Raw genomic sequence first — 15,399 nt, 5'->3', positions numbered from 1 at the left:
TTGAAGAGTCTTGTCAGGCTTGGCCCTACCTGGGAAGGGCAGCTTTTGGGATGTGGATTTTCCTGGTTTTGGCCACTCTTTATATCTTACCCACAGAGTACAGAAGGTGAGAGACATCACTATCAATTCTTCTAGTCAAGGAATATCAGCCCAAGAAATTGCTGAGCCTGGACACTGCCAAAATGAAATCACGGAGAAGTGTCCTTGAAAAGTTAATATAGGAATCAAGTGCAAGTTCATGACCTTGCTGAGGCCCTCCAGTCATCCTCTCAGGCTGAGATGATTCTTTGCAGTTAAAGAACTCACCAGAGGGAAGAATCAGACTGGCATTTGAACCCTTTAAATGTATTCATGTTGCTGTCTGGGCCTTGCCTAGTAGCAGTATTGGCCTATTATATTGTCCTGTTTTCTTTTTTCCTCTTTCCATCTTTCCTTTAAAGTAATGATGTGTGCCTATGTGTCTCTGCCAGCTGGCATGGGAGTGCAAAAGAGCAGGACTTTGTACCTATCATTTCCAGAGTCTGGGACATCTAGTGAATGACATCAAGTGACTAAATGGCCTATCCCTTGGTTAACCACCACCACCACCACCACCCCACCCCACCCCCCGCACCCCAGCAGCTTTTCAAGGTCAGACCCCATCTCTCATTCATATGGGTGTATTCCTAGTACCTGATTCTGGACCAGGCACATACTGCACTCACCACAAACTAGTGGCCTTAGAGCCCATACCTGTGAGAAGCAAAGACAGCTGATACTGTCAGGTGAGAAAGAGAAAATGTACACTGTGTGCCAGAGGCTTACAGACTTCTCCTCTTTTCTAGACCCTTCCTGGATATGGTATACCATGCCCTGGACAGCCCTGATGATGATTATCATGCCCTCTTCGTGCTCTGCCTCCTATACGCCATGTCCCATAATAAAGGTAGGCATGTTCCTCTCCTGTGTCATGTCTGTGACACAGTGCTGTCTCTGTAGTATTTTTCCTCTTCACTGATGCAGAGGGAGGGAGGGCACTTTGGGAAGGATTTCTTTCTGGCCTCTCAGGCTGACTCCTGCCATGCTCTTCTTCACCCTCATTACAATTTCTCAGGTGTTTTTAAAGCCAAAAGCATTGGTGGCTTAGGTGTGGCAGGGAAAATTTTAAGTGTGGCTGTCTAACCCAATGAAACCACCTCCCACCGTGGCTTTCTACAGACTACAAGTAACTTAACCAATGACCACTTTTCTGACATCAGAGACAAAATTAGTCAAATTGGAACCTTGGTTTTGCTATTTATAATATTTGATGTGCTTGCCATGGGTTTGGTGTTAAAATAGACCTGGTGGAAGCATAGGTTTCCTTTCTGAAGAGAAGTGTGGTTCTCCAGATTCCCTTGCTCAGGCTGTGTGGCTAGGCCACAGTTTCAATGGGCTGACAGTTCATTGGCATGCACCAGTCTTCCCTCAGTGCCCATGCTGGAAGCTGTTTTGGTGTTGGCCCATCTGGCTCCCGGCAGCCAAGGTTGGAGACTTTCCTCAAAAACACTCAAAAGAACTGGACTTGGCATAGATTGACACACAGCTTCAAGTAACATTCCAAGAAGTTTACATTAAGCTTGTGGGAGTACATAGAAGTGATGTTTACTAAGAGAACCTATGACTAGAGTCATTAAAGCAGAACTGAATATTTATTTATTCTTAAATCAGCAGTAATGAAAATTAAGTCCATTGGCAACACAAACGCCTCCCTTCTGCTTTGTCCCCAGCCTTCCTCTTCAAGGCAGCTTCTGCATCAGTTTCTCACATCCTCTAAAGAAGCTGTGCATGCCCCTCAGTTAAGAGGTCAGCCAGCTGCACCGTAGCCATCAGTGTGTGTCCATGTGGCTGTTGCTGGGCCTGCCTTTCTCTTCCATCAGGGCTTGGCACAGTGCTTGATGTGTGTGTGTGGAAATGCCTGCTGCATTTATGGGCATCTCCCATACATGCACTAGACACCTCGAGGTTTTCTTCTCCAGAAAGACATTCTTTTTTTTTTCATCCCAATCAGAGCTTCTCCTCCAAGTCCCTCCCTCTCCCCACCCCTCCCCCTATGCCTCCATCCTCCTTCCCTTTCTCCTCAGAGAATGGGATATCAACCCGCCTTAGCATATCAAGTTGTAGTAGGACTGGGTGCATCTTCTAGAAGGGCATTCTTGAGAGCACTGCTCCATGTGACCTATAGTGCTCATAACAAGGGCCTGAGGCCACCGCCTCCTCCTTCCTCTCCCTCATCCTTTCCTCCCTCTGTGGTAGTGGGTAGAGATGGAACCCAGAGCCCCATGTATGCTAGCCCAGTCTCATTGCCTGAGGCTTTAAAGAGCATGGCAGGCTCCAATTCCTGCTGGTGTCCTGTCTCGTACTTCCCACACATGCAGTCTCCTTCCTACTCCTCTGCCCAGCCCCAGCACCTAGACCACTGCCCCCCCAACACACACACACACACACACACACACACACGCCACCCATGACTGGGAAGCAAGCAAGTCCATGACAGCTGCTGCTTCCCCATAGACTCTGTAGTCAGTTCCTGCTGGTGGCATGCTGGATACCTCAGCCCAGTGTTCCAGCATACCTGGCAAGGTTGTATTAATCCCAATAAATACATATTCCCTGCCATTCCATTGCTCTTAGCATTGCCATCCAGAATTGCAGCTGCCATGACCATCTGTAGTTTGCTTCCTTTGCTTCTGACAGTTTCTCACTAGATTGTCTGTTTTTCCTCTGGCATGTCTGATCAGCTGACTTATCCAGTGTGTCTGCCCAGGGCTGGCTCCAAGGCAAGAGCAAAGGAGGCTGGGCTTACAGTTCAATGGTCATTATCTCAGGCCTGCTGATTATCAGTTCCTGCTAGGGTCAAGGGTATTGCTGTTTTATAGCCCAGCTTCCATAGCACACACCCCTTACAGTAAGACTGCTTTGACCTTGTCTTTTGCTGTTCAGGAACCTTTAGTTTCCCCCTTAACCTCCATCCTCCTATGCCTGTTCTATGGAGTATCTAGACAGTACCTCCTCTTCTACCTTGATTTGATTTCGAGGATTCTCTTCAGATCTTTAGCTGGACTTCTTTCACACTGGGCTGCAACAGTACCTCTGGTTGAGGTACACTAGAGGTAACTTTCATGCTACTCACTGAGCTCATCCATGTTCCCGTGGACAAGGAGTGGAAACTGCCTCTCTTCCATGGAGGTAGAAAGGAACAGTCTATGAGAAGCCCGGGGGCGCATTACAAGAGCCAGGAAACTGATGGAAAGCCCAGGGAAGGACTGGGAAGGGCTGGTAGACACCTCAGCAATAAGTACTGGTGAGCCTTCCCTTGAGGACTTTGATTTGGTCCTACTCAGTCCCAAGATGGCTGCTTGGTGTAGTGCCTGACTATGGAATGGTCAGTGTTGGCTAGGGGTGGTGGCATCATAGCACATACTCGGCCCTAGGTCTCAGCCCTAGGACTCAGCCCTAGGACTAGTGTTTCTGACTCTTCTTTGGAAGCCCAGTAGCCACCCTAGTTAGTGCCGGCATTCCACCTGTTCCCACGCAGTCTGCACCTTCTTATAGTCACTTGTAGTCTTTCTTGCTCTTTTCCAAATCATCACCTACTAAATTTGTTTCTCCTAGAAATCACCCTCTCCAAAGTTATTTCCAGTTCTCCTAGGTGACTCTGGGTTAATGCTACCTGCTATGAAATTTTATGGACGTTGCTGGATTTGACATGATATGTTTTTTAAGGTGTTTGTTGTTGTTTTGTGTTTTTGTTTTTGATTTGTGGGTTTTTGTTTTTGTTTTCATTTTGAGGCAAGATCTCATGCATCCCAGGCTAATTGGAATTCGCTTTGTGGTTTAAGAATGACCTGAACATCTGATTCTCCCAAGATTGCTAAGGTGCTAAAATTACAGGTGTGCGCTTTCACTCCTGGTTTAGGCAATGCTGAAGCCTTATCTGAGTTAGATTAATACTTTACCAACTGAGCTAGGCCTGCAATCCCCACTGGTAAGGATTTTTGCATCTGTGTTCATGAATGATACTGATCTATAAACTTCTAACAGTTCTCTTATCTGGATGCACTGCAGTTATGTACCTTAGCATACAAGCTGGGAGGTAATTCATCCTCCCTAGTTTCTTGGGAGATTTTAAAAACAAACAAGCAAACAAAACAAAACGAAAAATCCTAACATCATTTCCAGGCAGTGGCACTATATACCTTTAATCCCAGCATTTAGAGGATAGAGGCAGGCAGATATCTGAGTTTGAGGCCAACCTGGTCTACTGAGTGAGTAAAGGACAGCTAAGACTATACAAGAGAAACCTGTTCTGAAAAACCAGAAAAAAGAAAACTAGCATCATTTCTTCTTTAAATGTTCTTTGAACCAGTGAAGCTATCTGGACAAGATTTTTTTTTAATTAATTAATTAATTAATTAATTTTTCTTTTACGTTCCTGCTGCAGTTTCCCTTCCCTCTTCTTTCCAGTCCCTCCCCACTTCCCCTCTTCCCAATCCCACTCCCATCCATTTTTCCCTTCAGAAAAGGGTGGGCCTCCCACAGATATCTACCAGCCAGGACATATCAAATTGCAAAAAGACTAGGCACCTCCTCTTTCATTAAGTCTAGACAAGGTAACCCAGTAGGAGGAAAGGGTCCCAAAAGCAGGTAACAGAGTCAGAGACAACCCCTGCTCTCACTGTTAGGAGTCCCACAGGAAGACCAATCTCCACAACTGTAACATAAATGAAGAAGGCCTAGGTTAGTCCCATGCAGGCTCTTTGGCTGGCGGTTCAGTCTCTGTGAGCCCCTATGGACCCTGGTTAGTTGATTCTGTGGGTTTTCTTGTGTCCTTTCTGGTGTGGCTCCTACAACCCTTCCTCTCCTTCCACATGATTCCCAAAGCTCTACCTAATGTTTGGCTGTGGGTCTCTGCATCTGTTTCCATCAGGTCCTGGAGGAAGCCTCTCTGATGACAATTGGGTTAGTCACCAGTCTATGAGTATAGCAGAATCTCATTAGGAATCATTTCATTGACTTTATTATTATCATCATTATTGTTATTATTATTATTATTTTGCGAGTCATGTTTGGTTTTATCCTAGGTCACTGAGCTTTCCAGCCTCTGGCTCCTGGCCCTACAAGAAGTGTCAGACATGGGATCCCTCTTGTGGCATGGGTCTCAAGCTGGACAGTCATTGGTTGACCCACTCCCACAAGTTCTGCACCACCTTTTACCACAGCACATCGGGCAGGAAGGACAGATTGTAGTTCAAAGGTTTTGTGGCTGGGTTGGTGTCCCAATCCTCCGACCTGGTTAAAGGAGATGGCTGGTTCAGGCTCCATGTTACCCATTGATGGGAGTCTTAACTAGGGTCACCCCCATAGATTCCTGGAAGTTTCCATTGCACTAGATTTATAGCTTGTCCCAGAAATGCCCCCGATTCCAGTGGACAAGTTATTTTCTATGAGAATTTTTTTTTTTTTTTTAATTTTGAGATCAAAATTATGTAGCCTTGGCTGGCCTCAGACTTGTAATCCCCCTGCCTTAGTTTCCAAAGTGTTGGGATCACAGGAGTGCTCCAGCACACCCAGCTGAAGGAAAGTTAAGACACTGGGTTTCCCCAAGGAAATGTTAGAATACTTTTTTCTTTTGAGTAAGTTTTGGTGATTTGCATCTTTCAAGGAATTTCTAGTTTCATTTAAACTGCCAAATTTCTTACTATAAATTGGTTCATAACTCTCTTCTGACATCTTGCAGTTTCTGTAGGCTTTTAGTCTGGGCCTCTGTCTAGTTTGTGATATTGATGATTTGGGATCATCTTTTTTTCTCACCACTTTGCTTAGAGGATTATCAATTTTACTGATATTCAAGATGTTTTTTTCTGTTTCACTGATTTCTGTTATTAAATTTATTTCATACATTCTGTTACTTCCTGCAGATTTAATTTTTCTTCTATGGTTTTTGAAAATAGAAGTTTAGATTATTGGGGTGCGTGTGTGTGTGTGTGTGATGCACTCACACCACAGTACATGTGTGGTGGTCAGAGGATAGTCCTCACCTTCCACTTTGTGTAAAACAGGGCCTTTTGTTCACTGCCTGAACACCTCAGATAGGAAGCTGGCTTGGCGATTCTGCCACTGCCTTTGCTCCATCTGCTGAGGTTGGTCTCCTATGTACCATGCAGCCTGTTGTCCTGTTCAAGGTCAGCTGAGCATTTGCTATACATATGATCTTGTTTTCTATGTTTCTTGAATTAGGAGGATAAATCCATCTATATATGCCAAAATACATGGCAAATTCTTTTTTTTCTTAACACTTTCATTAAAATGTAATTTTTAAAAAATGGTCAACAGAGTCTTCCTATATAGGCAAGAACTTGAACTTGCCTCAGCCTCCCAAGGGCTAGTATTGGTATGGGTCACCATCAGACTTATTGAAGTGTCATCAATACATAATAATGTGTACAACTTTATAGACTGAGCACTCACAAATAAAATAAAAGTACTCATAAAACCTTCACTAAATTCATGACAGTGCCCATGGACATCACCCACCCAAATTTCTTCACATTTTTCCTTGCCTCTTATATCCTATTATATTTATAATGTATTGCATTTTCTGAAATTTTATATAACAGAATCATTCAGTATATATTCTTTTTTTATGGCTCCTCTCAATCTGCTTAATTATTTTGAGATCCGTATTGCCATGGGTCTTAGTTATGGTTTGCATTGCTATGAAGAGACACCATGACCACAGCAGCTCTTATAAAGGAAAACATTTAATTAGGGCTGGCAGGAAACATGGTGGCACACACACAGACATGATGCTGGAGAGAGTTCTGTATCTAGATAGGAAGGCAGCAGGAAGAGAGAGCCACACTGGGCCTGGCTTGAGCATGTTAAACTTCAAAGCCCACCCCTAGTGACACACTTCCTCCAGCAAGACCATACCTACACCAACAAGACCTCCTAATGGAACCACTCCCTGTGAGCCTGTGAGGACCATTTTCATTCAAACCATCACACCATGTCCATTCATTTCTTACTATTATTAATACTATGCCATCATATGAATGTGCTCTAATTTGTCTATCCATCTGCTCAAGTCTTCTATTGTTTCTAGGTTTTTATATTCCAGCCAAAGCTGTTCTCAGTGTTTGCATGTATGTCTTTGTGAGGACATGGATTTCCTCTTCTTTTGAGGAAATACCTAGGAATAGGATAGCTAATACAAAAGGTATATGTTTGCCATTTAAGAAAGTTTTATAGCCAGATGTTGTAGAGTCTACCTATGTTCTCAGCTCTCTGTAAGCATAGGAAAAGGATGGTGAGCTTGAGGTCAGGACTGTATATCCTGCATATTAGATGTCAGACACTGTAGTTAACATAGGGGTCTGTGGTTGAACGTAGTTCAAGTGAAAGAAAGTGTAAGCCCTGGGTTTGAGCTTGGTCATCATCAAAAAATAACAACAAACAAACAGACAAATCAGTATAGAAGCACAGTGACAGACCAGCCAGGTACTTTTGTGAAGCCTGAATTCTGTTAAGGAAAGCAGATAGTAAGTGAAGGTGGTCATTCTACATGGTGAGAGGTGGCCCTGGAGTGACGGCAGTCTTTATGAACTGGTGAGAGTGGCAGGAGCAGGAGGAGACACAGACTGACAGGGAGGACAGCATTAGCATGGGCCCTGGCAGGAATGCAGACCACAAAAGGGGCCAAGACTGTCTGCCACACAGTGGGAAGCTCTGGAGCTTATATGAACCAGAGCTATCGAATCTGTGCAGCCTTCTTCAGTGTTCGCCTTGGTTCTTACTGTTCCAGTTTATCTCAAATCTCCTTAGTCTAAATGACCGTGTCGAAAAGTTCATGAGGGAGTTAGAGAGGTGGCTTAGCAATCAAGACCACTTGTTGCCCTTGAAGACCCAGGTTTAATACATGGTGGCTCACAACATTTCATAACTCAGGTTCCAAGGGACCATCAGGCACATGTACATATCCATATACAAAGTAAAATAAATAAATACAAAAACATTTTAAAGAAGTTCATAAACAGTTTTCTCAGGGTGTGGTTGAAACCAGCATATTACAGTGCACTTAGCCTGGCACTGGCTTATTGTTTCTTGCACAGACACTAGGCAAACCAAGACCCTGGCCTAGGCAGAATCCATGCAGTAGGAATGCCCACAGGAGGTGAAAGCCTGCTTTCAGGAGTCAGGGATGACTTCCTGATTGTTCTCAGAGCATCGGTTCAAGGAAGAAGTACCCCAAACAAAAGCTGACAAAGGGCAAAGCCACAGCATGCACAGAGCCTGGAACAAATCTGTCAGTGGTCACATATACACTAGGGTGGGTAGGCATTAGGCTGGAGCCATCCTAGGAGGAATCACAGTGACCCAGCACTGTGTTCTTATGAGCCATGGTGGCTCTAGAAAGACAGCTAAGCCATTAAGTTTCGTGCTTTCTCTGCATCCCTCAGGAGGGAGCCTAGTAGTCCAGCCAGAAGACATAAGCCATGGGAGACAACAGACAGTAAGCATCGGTGAAACCTAACACATGCTCACACAAGGTACTGCTGAATGAACTGAGATGAGTCTGACCAGTCATATCCAAGTGAACAAAAAGAGAAATCAAGATGGCAGGGAAGGGAAGAAGGAAATGAGAGGGTAGAACAAGAAGTGGTGGAGCTAGAGCCAGTGATTAGCCAGTGCACTCAGGGAAGGCTTCTCCAATGGTCAGGACAACTTAAAAGAGAGCCAGAAGAGTGCCACAGAGTTAGCTCTGTAAGGAAGAAGCAGACTGTTCCAGGCAAAGAGCCTGCAGAAGAGAAGTACATACATGTTCTAAGAGTGGGACATAGGCCTAGTGAGGCTGGCCAGGGAAGCATGCAGAGAGATTGCAGGTTTGTATGGTAGGAAACCCCTAGAGAATTTAGAGGTAGAAATTTGTCCTCAAGGAGGCTGGAGAGATGGCTTGGCAGTTAAGAGCACTGACTGCTCTTCCAGAGGACCCAGATTTGATTCCTGGCACCCACATGGCTCACAACCATCTCTTAGCTATGCATATGGTACACAGACATATATGCAGCACATACACATAAAATAAATAATTTTAAAACTAAGGGGGCAGTAAAGAAAGAGAATATCCTTAGATGCAAGATTCCAGAGGAACCTCTACTGGGTAGAGAGCAGATTATTCAGAGTGGGGGAGTGCGCAGCTAGAGAGAAGCTGAGCAACTCATTAGGAACCAGTGGAGATAATGTGGGCTGCTGACATGGAGCTGGAAGGTCTGTGACAGACTTGGGAATCAGAGCTGGATATGCTGATATGCCAGACAACAAAGTGAATGAATTGTGTGGGTCCAGCAAGAGGGTGAGTCAGTGGTGACTCCTACAGTTGACTAAAGTTTCTTGTGCTAATGGTCAGTCACTGAGGGAAGACAGGAGAGGCTCAAGGCTGGGGACAGGGTCTTCCTTTTGATGAGGGAGCTATCTAGGTGATGACCAAATTCCTGACTCCTGTTTCTCTGTGACAAATGGTATTCAGAACTAGTGAAATTGGACCATTTAAACAGGCAAATTAAAGAAAATGAAAAGGCTCTAGTGTGATACCCAGAAACCATCTCCTTAGGGAAGCTGCTGATGGAGAGGCTGCTGCACTGGGTGTGCCACCCGGGCTGCTGGGCACAGGGCCTACCCTTGGTGTCTTTGAGTGGAAGCTGTTTGATTAGCTGGCTTTCTGGTTAGGTACACTTGATTCCAGCTTCTCTTTTCTATGTCCTTCCCCTGAAGCAGGCCCCAAATAAGATACTCTCCTCTTAGTAGATACTTTTTCCTCTTATAAGACAATTTCAGCCTAAAAGCCTTGTTAATAGAAACCAAATGTGAGCACAGGCCTTCCAGTAAATGCTAATAGATGAGATACTGCGCAGAAATGAGCAGCCCATAGTGGGAAGGGTTGCCTGATGAAGGAAGGCGGTGTCATGATTTAGCCGGGCCACATAATAAATTCTGGTTAGTATCTTTAATAAAAAACATAGCCTTTGCCTTTGGTCAGGTCTGAGTGGAGGCTGTGTGTTGACAGCTCTGTATTCCTCGGCTTCTCCAGTTCATTCACTGTCCTCTCCATCCCCCACTGTTTACCCAGGAGACACTTTGGGCTTTGTTTTGCTGAGAAGTTCCTGGAACACCACCAAGAGGTATAGGAAAGCTGAAACGAGAGTGACAAAGTTCTGCAGATGAGAATGGGCAAACACCACACAGATCTCAGATGACATAAGCTCAGAATAGGAAGTACATTGGAAGTGGACTTAACAGTCTGCTTAGCTCTCAGAATAGTTGATCAAAAGTTTGCCACCATTGGCAATGCCTAGGAGACTACAGCCAGCAAAAACCTGGTGGTTACAAGAAACAAAAAAAAAAAAAAAAAAAGAGAGGATATTTTCGCCTGCTCCATCTAGTCTTCAGTCTCCATCTGTTTCCTTTATGTAATTTGCACACCTTTGAGTTGAGTGTGCACTGCAGCTAAGAAGGAAGAATCTAGAGAATTGGGAGGGAAGCCTGGTCACTAGCTCCTCTGGGTTCTTTGAATCAGTTAATGGAAGTGACACATCTGTATACCTGTATAGACTCTCTCTAGCCCCAGCTCTATCCTAACTGTTGGCAGGAAAGGAATGAGAAAGCACATCTCTTGCTATGTATGCTGTATATAAGGGTTTCTTTGGAAATTGTCTCAAGACACTTTGGACCTAAGCAAATAGGACAAAATATTATTCCAGAGGCTCATTTCAGAAAGAGGGGATGCCTGGCAAAGAAGCTGTGGTTCATTTGCCACAGAGCCTGCCTTTCTGTAACTGAAAACCATGGTACATGTGTAGGTCACATCTGTGTGCTCTCTGAGATTTTACATGTTCCTGTCATGTGTGGCATTGACAAAACAGTGAAAGGGAAGGAAGAATGGCTTTGGGTCATGTTTCAGAAGGGATGCAGTCCATTGTGGCTGGAGCATGAAGCTAGTGATATCGTGTCCTCAGTCAGGAAGAACAGTGATACATCCGAGGTGGGTCCCCTCCTCTGTTAACCCTCGGTGGAAACCCCTCCCAGATATGTCCATATCCGTGTCCCCTGTGTAATTCCAAATCTAGTCAAGTGGACTGTGAAGGTGAGCCATCATGGGCCTTATTTCTTCAGCATGGTCAGGTAGTCATTTGTTTCAGTTGGGTAGCTAAAAAACACAAATCAAATGCTTCTCCATACACTGACTTCCAAAGAATGTTGGTAGTGATGATGCATTGCTTGTCACAGAAAATAAAATGGAATCCAGGCCTTCTGTCTCCTGGCCTGTGGTTGAGTTGTCCTCACCTAACCAACTGCTTAGGATCTTGTTTCTGACAGCTGCTTCTATGGTAACTTTCTTTTGTTTAGTTTTCATTTTGTAGCATTTTGTCGTTTGTTGTTTCTTTTGGTTCAGTTTGGTTTGGGTTTGGTTTATATTGTTTGTAGTGGGCCAGAATTGATTACAATTAATTAAATGATTGATTGATTGATTGATGTCTGGTGAGTTGACTCAGAAAGTAGAAGTACTTACTACCAAGATCCACAACCCGTGTTTGATCCTCGGGACCACCACAGTGGCGGGAGAGAGCCAACTTTCATAGGTTGTCCTCTGACCACCACACCTATGCCCTATAAATGAATATAATTTATAATTTTAAATAATCAAATGAGTTAATTCATTGAGTGTGGTGGACATATCTTTAATCCCTACCATGCCTCAGATGGTGGAGCGAGGGCAGCCTGAGCTACATAGAGTTGTAGCTTAGTCTGAGGCTATATGTGAGACCCTTTTCAAAAACGAAAAAAAGTTAACCTCATTAAGATCTAATCCAGTGGCCTTTGTGTTGAGAGCACACATGTTTTGGGCAGGTGGAAGAAAGAACTGACAAGCAGGGATCTTGTAGTGTATGGCAGAGATTCCGAAGATGGAGTTTACACTGGGCTTTTTCTACTTCTTTGTGCCTTGGACAGGCTTCTTCTTTGAGCTTACGTTAGGAAGACTTACTTTTCTATTCATTTATCTTTCCTGTTCTGGGGGTGAAGCCAGGACCTTGCAGGTACTAGGAAAAGTCTTTACAACAGGTTCATACCATTTCTCTAGAAAACACCATCTTTGCCTGTAGAACTTGAGCTTTTGGTTGGTTGGTTGGTTGGTTGGTTGGTTGGTTGGGGTTGGTTGGTTGGTTGGTTGGTTGGTTGGTTGGTTGGTTGGTTGGAGAGTCAGGTCTTGATGCATAATGAGACCCTCTTGAGAAACACTTGATTGACATTTCTAACTTTTTTCAGGGTGATGGTAGTGTGTGATATTTTGTATTGTTGCACACACCTTGAGAACTGGAGCCAGATTAGAGAGGTTCAAAGGAACAGGTCTTAGAGGCTGCAGGAGAAGCAACAAGGCACCTGACTCAGAAGGAATTTACTGGAAAGAATCAAGATCTTAAAAGAGGTTTTAGTGTTGCATGGAGTGGAACCTACTCTGCCGCGTCTTCCTGAAACCTGTGCAATGCACCCAGAGCTGGAAAGAAAGCCAGGCACAGAGTTTACTTTGAGTGGCCTGGGGGATGGAGGCTACCCAGAGCACAGTGAAGCACAGTGATGTCTGCTACTTCTTCCCACCCCACTGCCTTCCCACCAGACTGTAGAGGGTTCCCAGCTGTGTCTCAACTGCGCAGCCCACCTTCAAGAGTATTACCAGAAGAATACCTTCTTTGTGCCTCCTGCAGTGTGGATTTTCTTCTAATCCTTTTGTTTTCTTAGTCTCCCCTTTTGCAGCACATACCAGATAGAAGCATATTAGTCAGGATGCAAGTACAGATCCCCATCTGTACACAGAAAGAAGTAGCAGTGACTGACTACCCAAATATAGTGCCTTCCCAGGAGGGCACTATATTTGCAGCCCTGTCACAGGTCATGAGGCCAGAGTTCTAAGGGTTGCATCATCAAGACAAAACTACTCCTGCTTCTCACCCTTTGCAGCCAGTGAGACAGCCAGCTCAAGAGCACCCAGGAGTTTTGAAAGTGGTGACTGTTGCTAAGCCCTGAAATGTACACCATTAATGCAGCTTTCATAGCTCCCTAACTGGATCTCAGCCACCTTTGGAGTCATCTAAATCCTTTATGTCTTCACCAAAGGCAGGGGAGTCGACCTGCAGTGTGGCCCAGAATGAGGGGTTCAGGGCTCTGGGACTCTCCTCTAGCATATAGCCAAGAAAGAACAAAATGACCTCAGAGGGGTTTCTTCCTATTTCCAGAAGATTTTGCCACAAATTTTGCATTTTCCAGAAAGTCTAAGGAAGGCTAGAGCAATCCTAGAAAAGAAGCACAGGGCCTCCCTATGAAAACTCAAGCCCTGCCTCCAACTTACCTACATTTGCTGTCCTCTGTCATCTAGAGAAGCTGATGGGATGGTCAAAGTGCAGGTGTCCTAGGGAGGAAGCATAACCAGATTTTGCCCAGAGCCACAGAGCAGCAGCCTGTCCTGTGTGTCCCACCCTTCAAAATGTATGGAAGGAGAGACATGAGGACAAGATTGACACCTCTGGCAAGTAAAGGCCAAGTACATTGGGTTGCCATTTTTGCCATATAAGCCAGAGTTCTTCCAAGCCCAACATGTAGCATCAACATGCAAAATCTGCAAGCTAAGTTTCAAAGCCTCACTGTGGATATGAGAGAGCCCTATAGAACACTAGCAGTCAGGCCATTCCTTCCTCCCCAAGTCATTTCAACAAAGCACAACAGTGCTTTATGGCGTCAGTGCTGTGCTAAGCAGGATTTCCTTGGGAATCCAGCAGTGCTGCCTCCACTATTTTGTCAAGGTTCTAGATGAAGCAACACCTGGTACTCAAGGGACCATGTTTCAAGAGTTCTAAGAAATGTCACCTCCTCCAACAGGAAAAGCCGTGTTTCAGGCAAACAAGCCATAGTGGATTCCATGCTTGGGTCAAGCGCTATGTTTATTTCAAGTATTTCTCAAGCACTGTGTCAGATGAGAGGACAGGAGTTGGCAGAGTCCTGCCTCAGGCCAGAATTATTGTGGCAGCACTAGCAGGTCTTCATGCCATCCTGGCTCCTGGCACTTCTTTAGGAAAAATAATATCATGGTATCATGGCCTATGACTACAGAGCTGCCGATTCCCTTTCCTTATCCCACCTCCACCCCATCCTTTTATTAAATACTATTCATTTTAGAAAACATTTCTTTGTGTCTTAGTGCTAGATACATTTTATGAGTTTTATTATTTGTGCAGCTGCCCAGGCTAATGGTTGAATTCTCTCTTTGCTAATCTACTCTTCAGGAGCAGGGCTGTCATCTGCCTCACTTAGCTCTTTGTGTTTACCAGGGCGAGTTTAAGGCTATGATTGTTGGGGCCTCATATGTCTCATCTCTGTTTCCGTGGGTCTGTGTCTGCAAGAGGGAAAAAGTGCCCAGTACATGGCTGCCCTTACGTGACACACAGAGAACAGCAATGACTTGCTCTGTGGGGAAAGCTACTTCCTTTCTACTTTTGCCTCACCTGTCAGAGGTGCCACCATTAGCACGTGGGCCATTTGTAGTGCTTGTTTTTAAACTCTATTTTATTTTGGGTAATTAGGCCTCCACCTCTCTTGCAACCTCCCAACCTTACGTAGGAGAGAGGTTAGTGGGGAGAGGGGGCACATACCCTTTTACTTCTCCTGGCTGTTTAGGGTTGATGGGTCTTTGGGGGTCATTGCAATCTCCATCAACAGCAAACACAGCCAGCAGCCTCCAAGCCTCTGTGCCCTGAAGTGTCTCTTTCCATCTGTCTTCTCCAAACCACTACACCATCCATCTCTGGTCTCTTCAAACTGCTACACACCACACTCTAACACTGCATGCTACACTATACCTCCTCTTTCTGGGCTCTCAAATTTATATCCTCAGAGTCCTAGACCATGCCCCTCTCCATGCCACATGAGGTACGAGGTAGGCCATTAACAGCTGGCAAAAGCCACACTCTACAGGAGAAAATTAACAGGTATGGACAAACTATAGCCCAACTAAAATCCCCACACTTGGGATTAAAACAAAAACATTTATACATAATATAACTGAGTTCTTAAAGAAACCAAAATTTCCATTACAGCCATTCTCAGCAGTGTTAAGTGGCTGCCAGCGCTTGTTTCTTATAAAGACAGAGTAGGCCTTGGGCCACAGTTAGTTCTGTCAGTAGTCATTAGCTAGAATGTGAGAACACTGTTCTATCTGGCTTTCATAGCTACTGTTAATTTTCATACCAAGTTGATGTCCTAGTCACAAATAGCAATAGGAAATAAATGTGTGTGTGTGTGTGTGTGTGTGTGTGTGTGTGTGTGTGTGTGTGT

The 15,399-nt window shown here is 44.7% G+C and overlaps 1 protein-coding gene across 6 annotated transcripts in view; it reads left to right on the top strand.

Annotated features, from left to right (window-relative positions):
* Positions 1-15,399, top strand: part of Clec16a (C-type lectin domain containing 16A) — a 205,776-nt gene that overhangs the window by 68,380 nt on the left and 121,997 nt on the right. For all 6 annotated transcript variants that reach the window (XR_008719030.1, XM_055597725.1, XM_055597723.1 and 3 more), the window contains exon 12: positions 825-925. Coding sequence is in view for 5 of the 6 variants with exons in the window: in XM_055597725.1 (XP_055453700.1) it covers positions 825-925 (101 nt within the window). In the remaining variant the exon portion in view is untranslated. The remainder of the gene's footprint in view (positions 1-824; positions 926-15,399) is intronic.

Source organism: Psammomys obesus, unplaced genomic scaffold (assembly GCF_907164565.1).
Source record: "Psammomys obesus unplaced genomic scaffold, mPsaObe1.curated_primary_1811, whole genome shotgun sequence".
NCBI classification, from domain to species: Eukaryota; Metazoa; Chordata; class Mammalia; order Rodentia; family Muridae; genus Psammomys; species Psammomys obesus.
The sequence above is the reverse complement of the archived record's forward strand: the minus strand, read 5'-3'. Positions and strand labels throughout refer to the sequence as shown.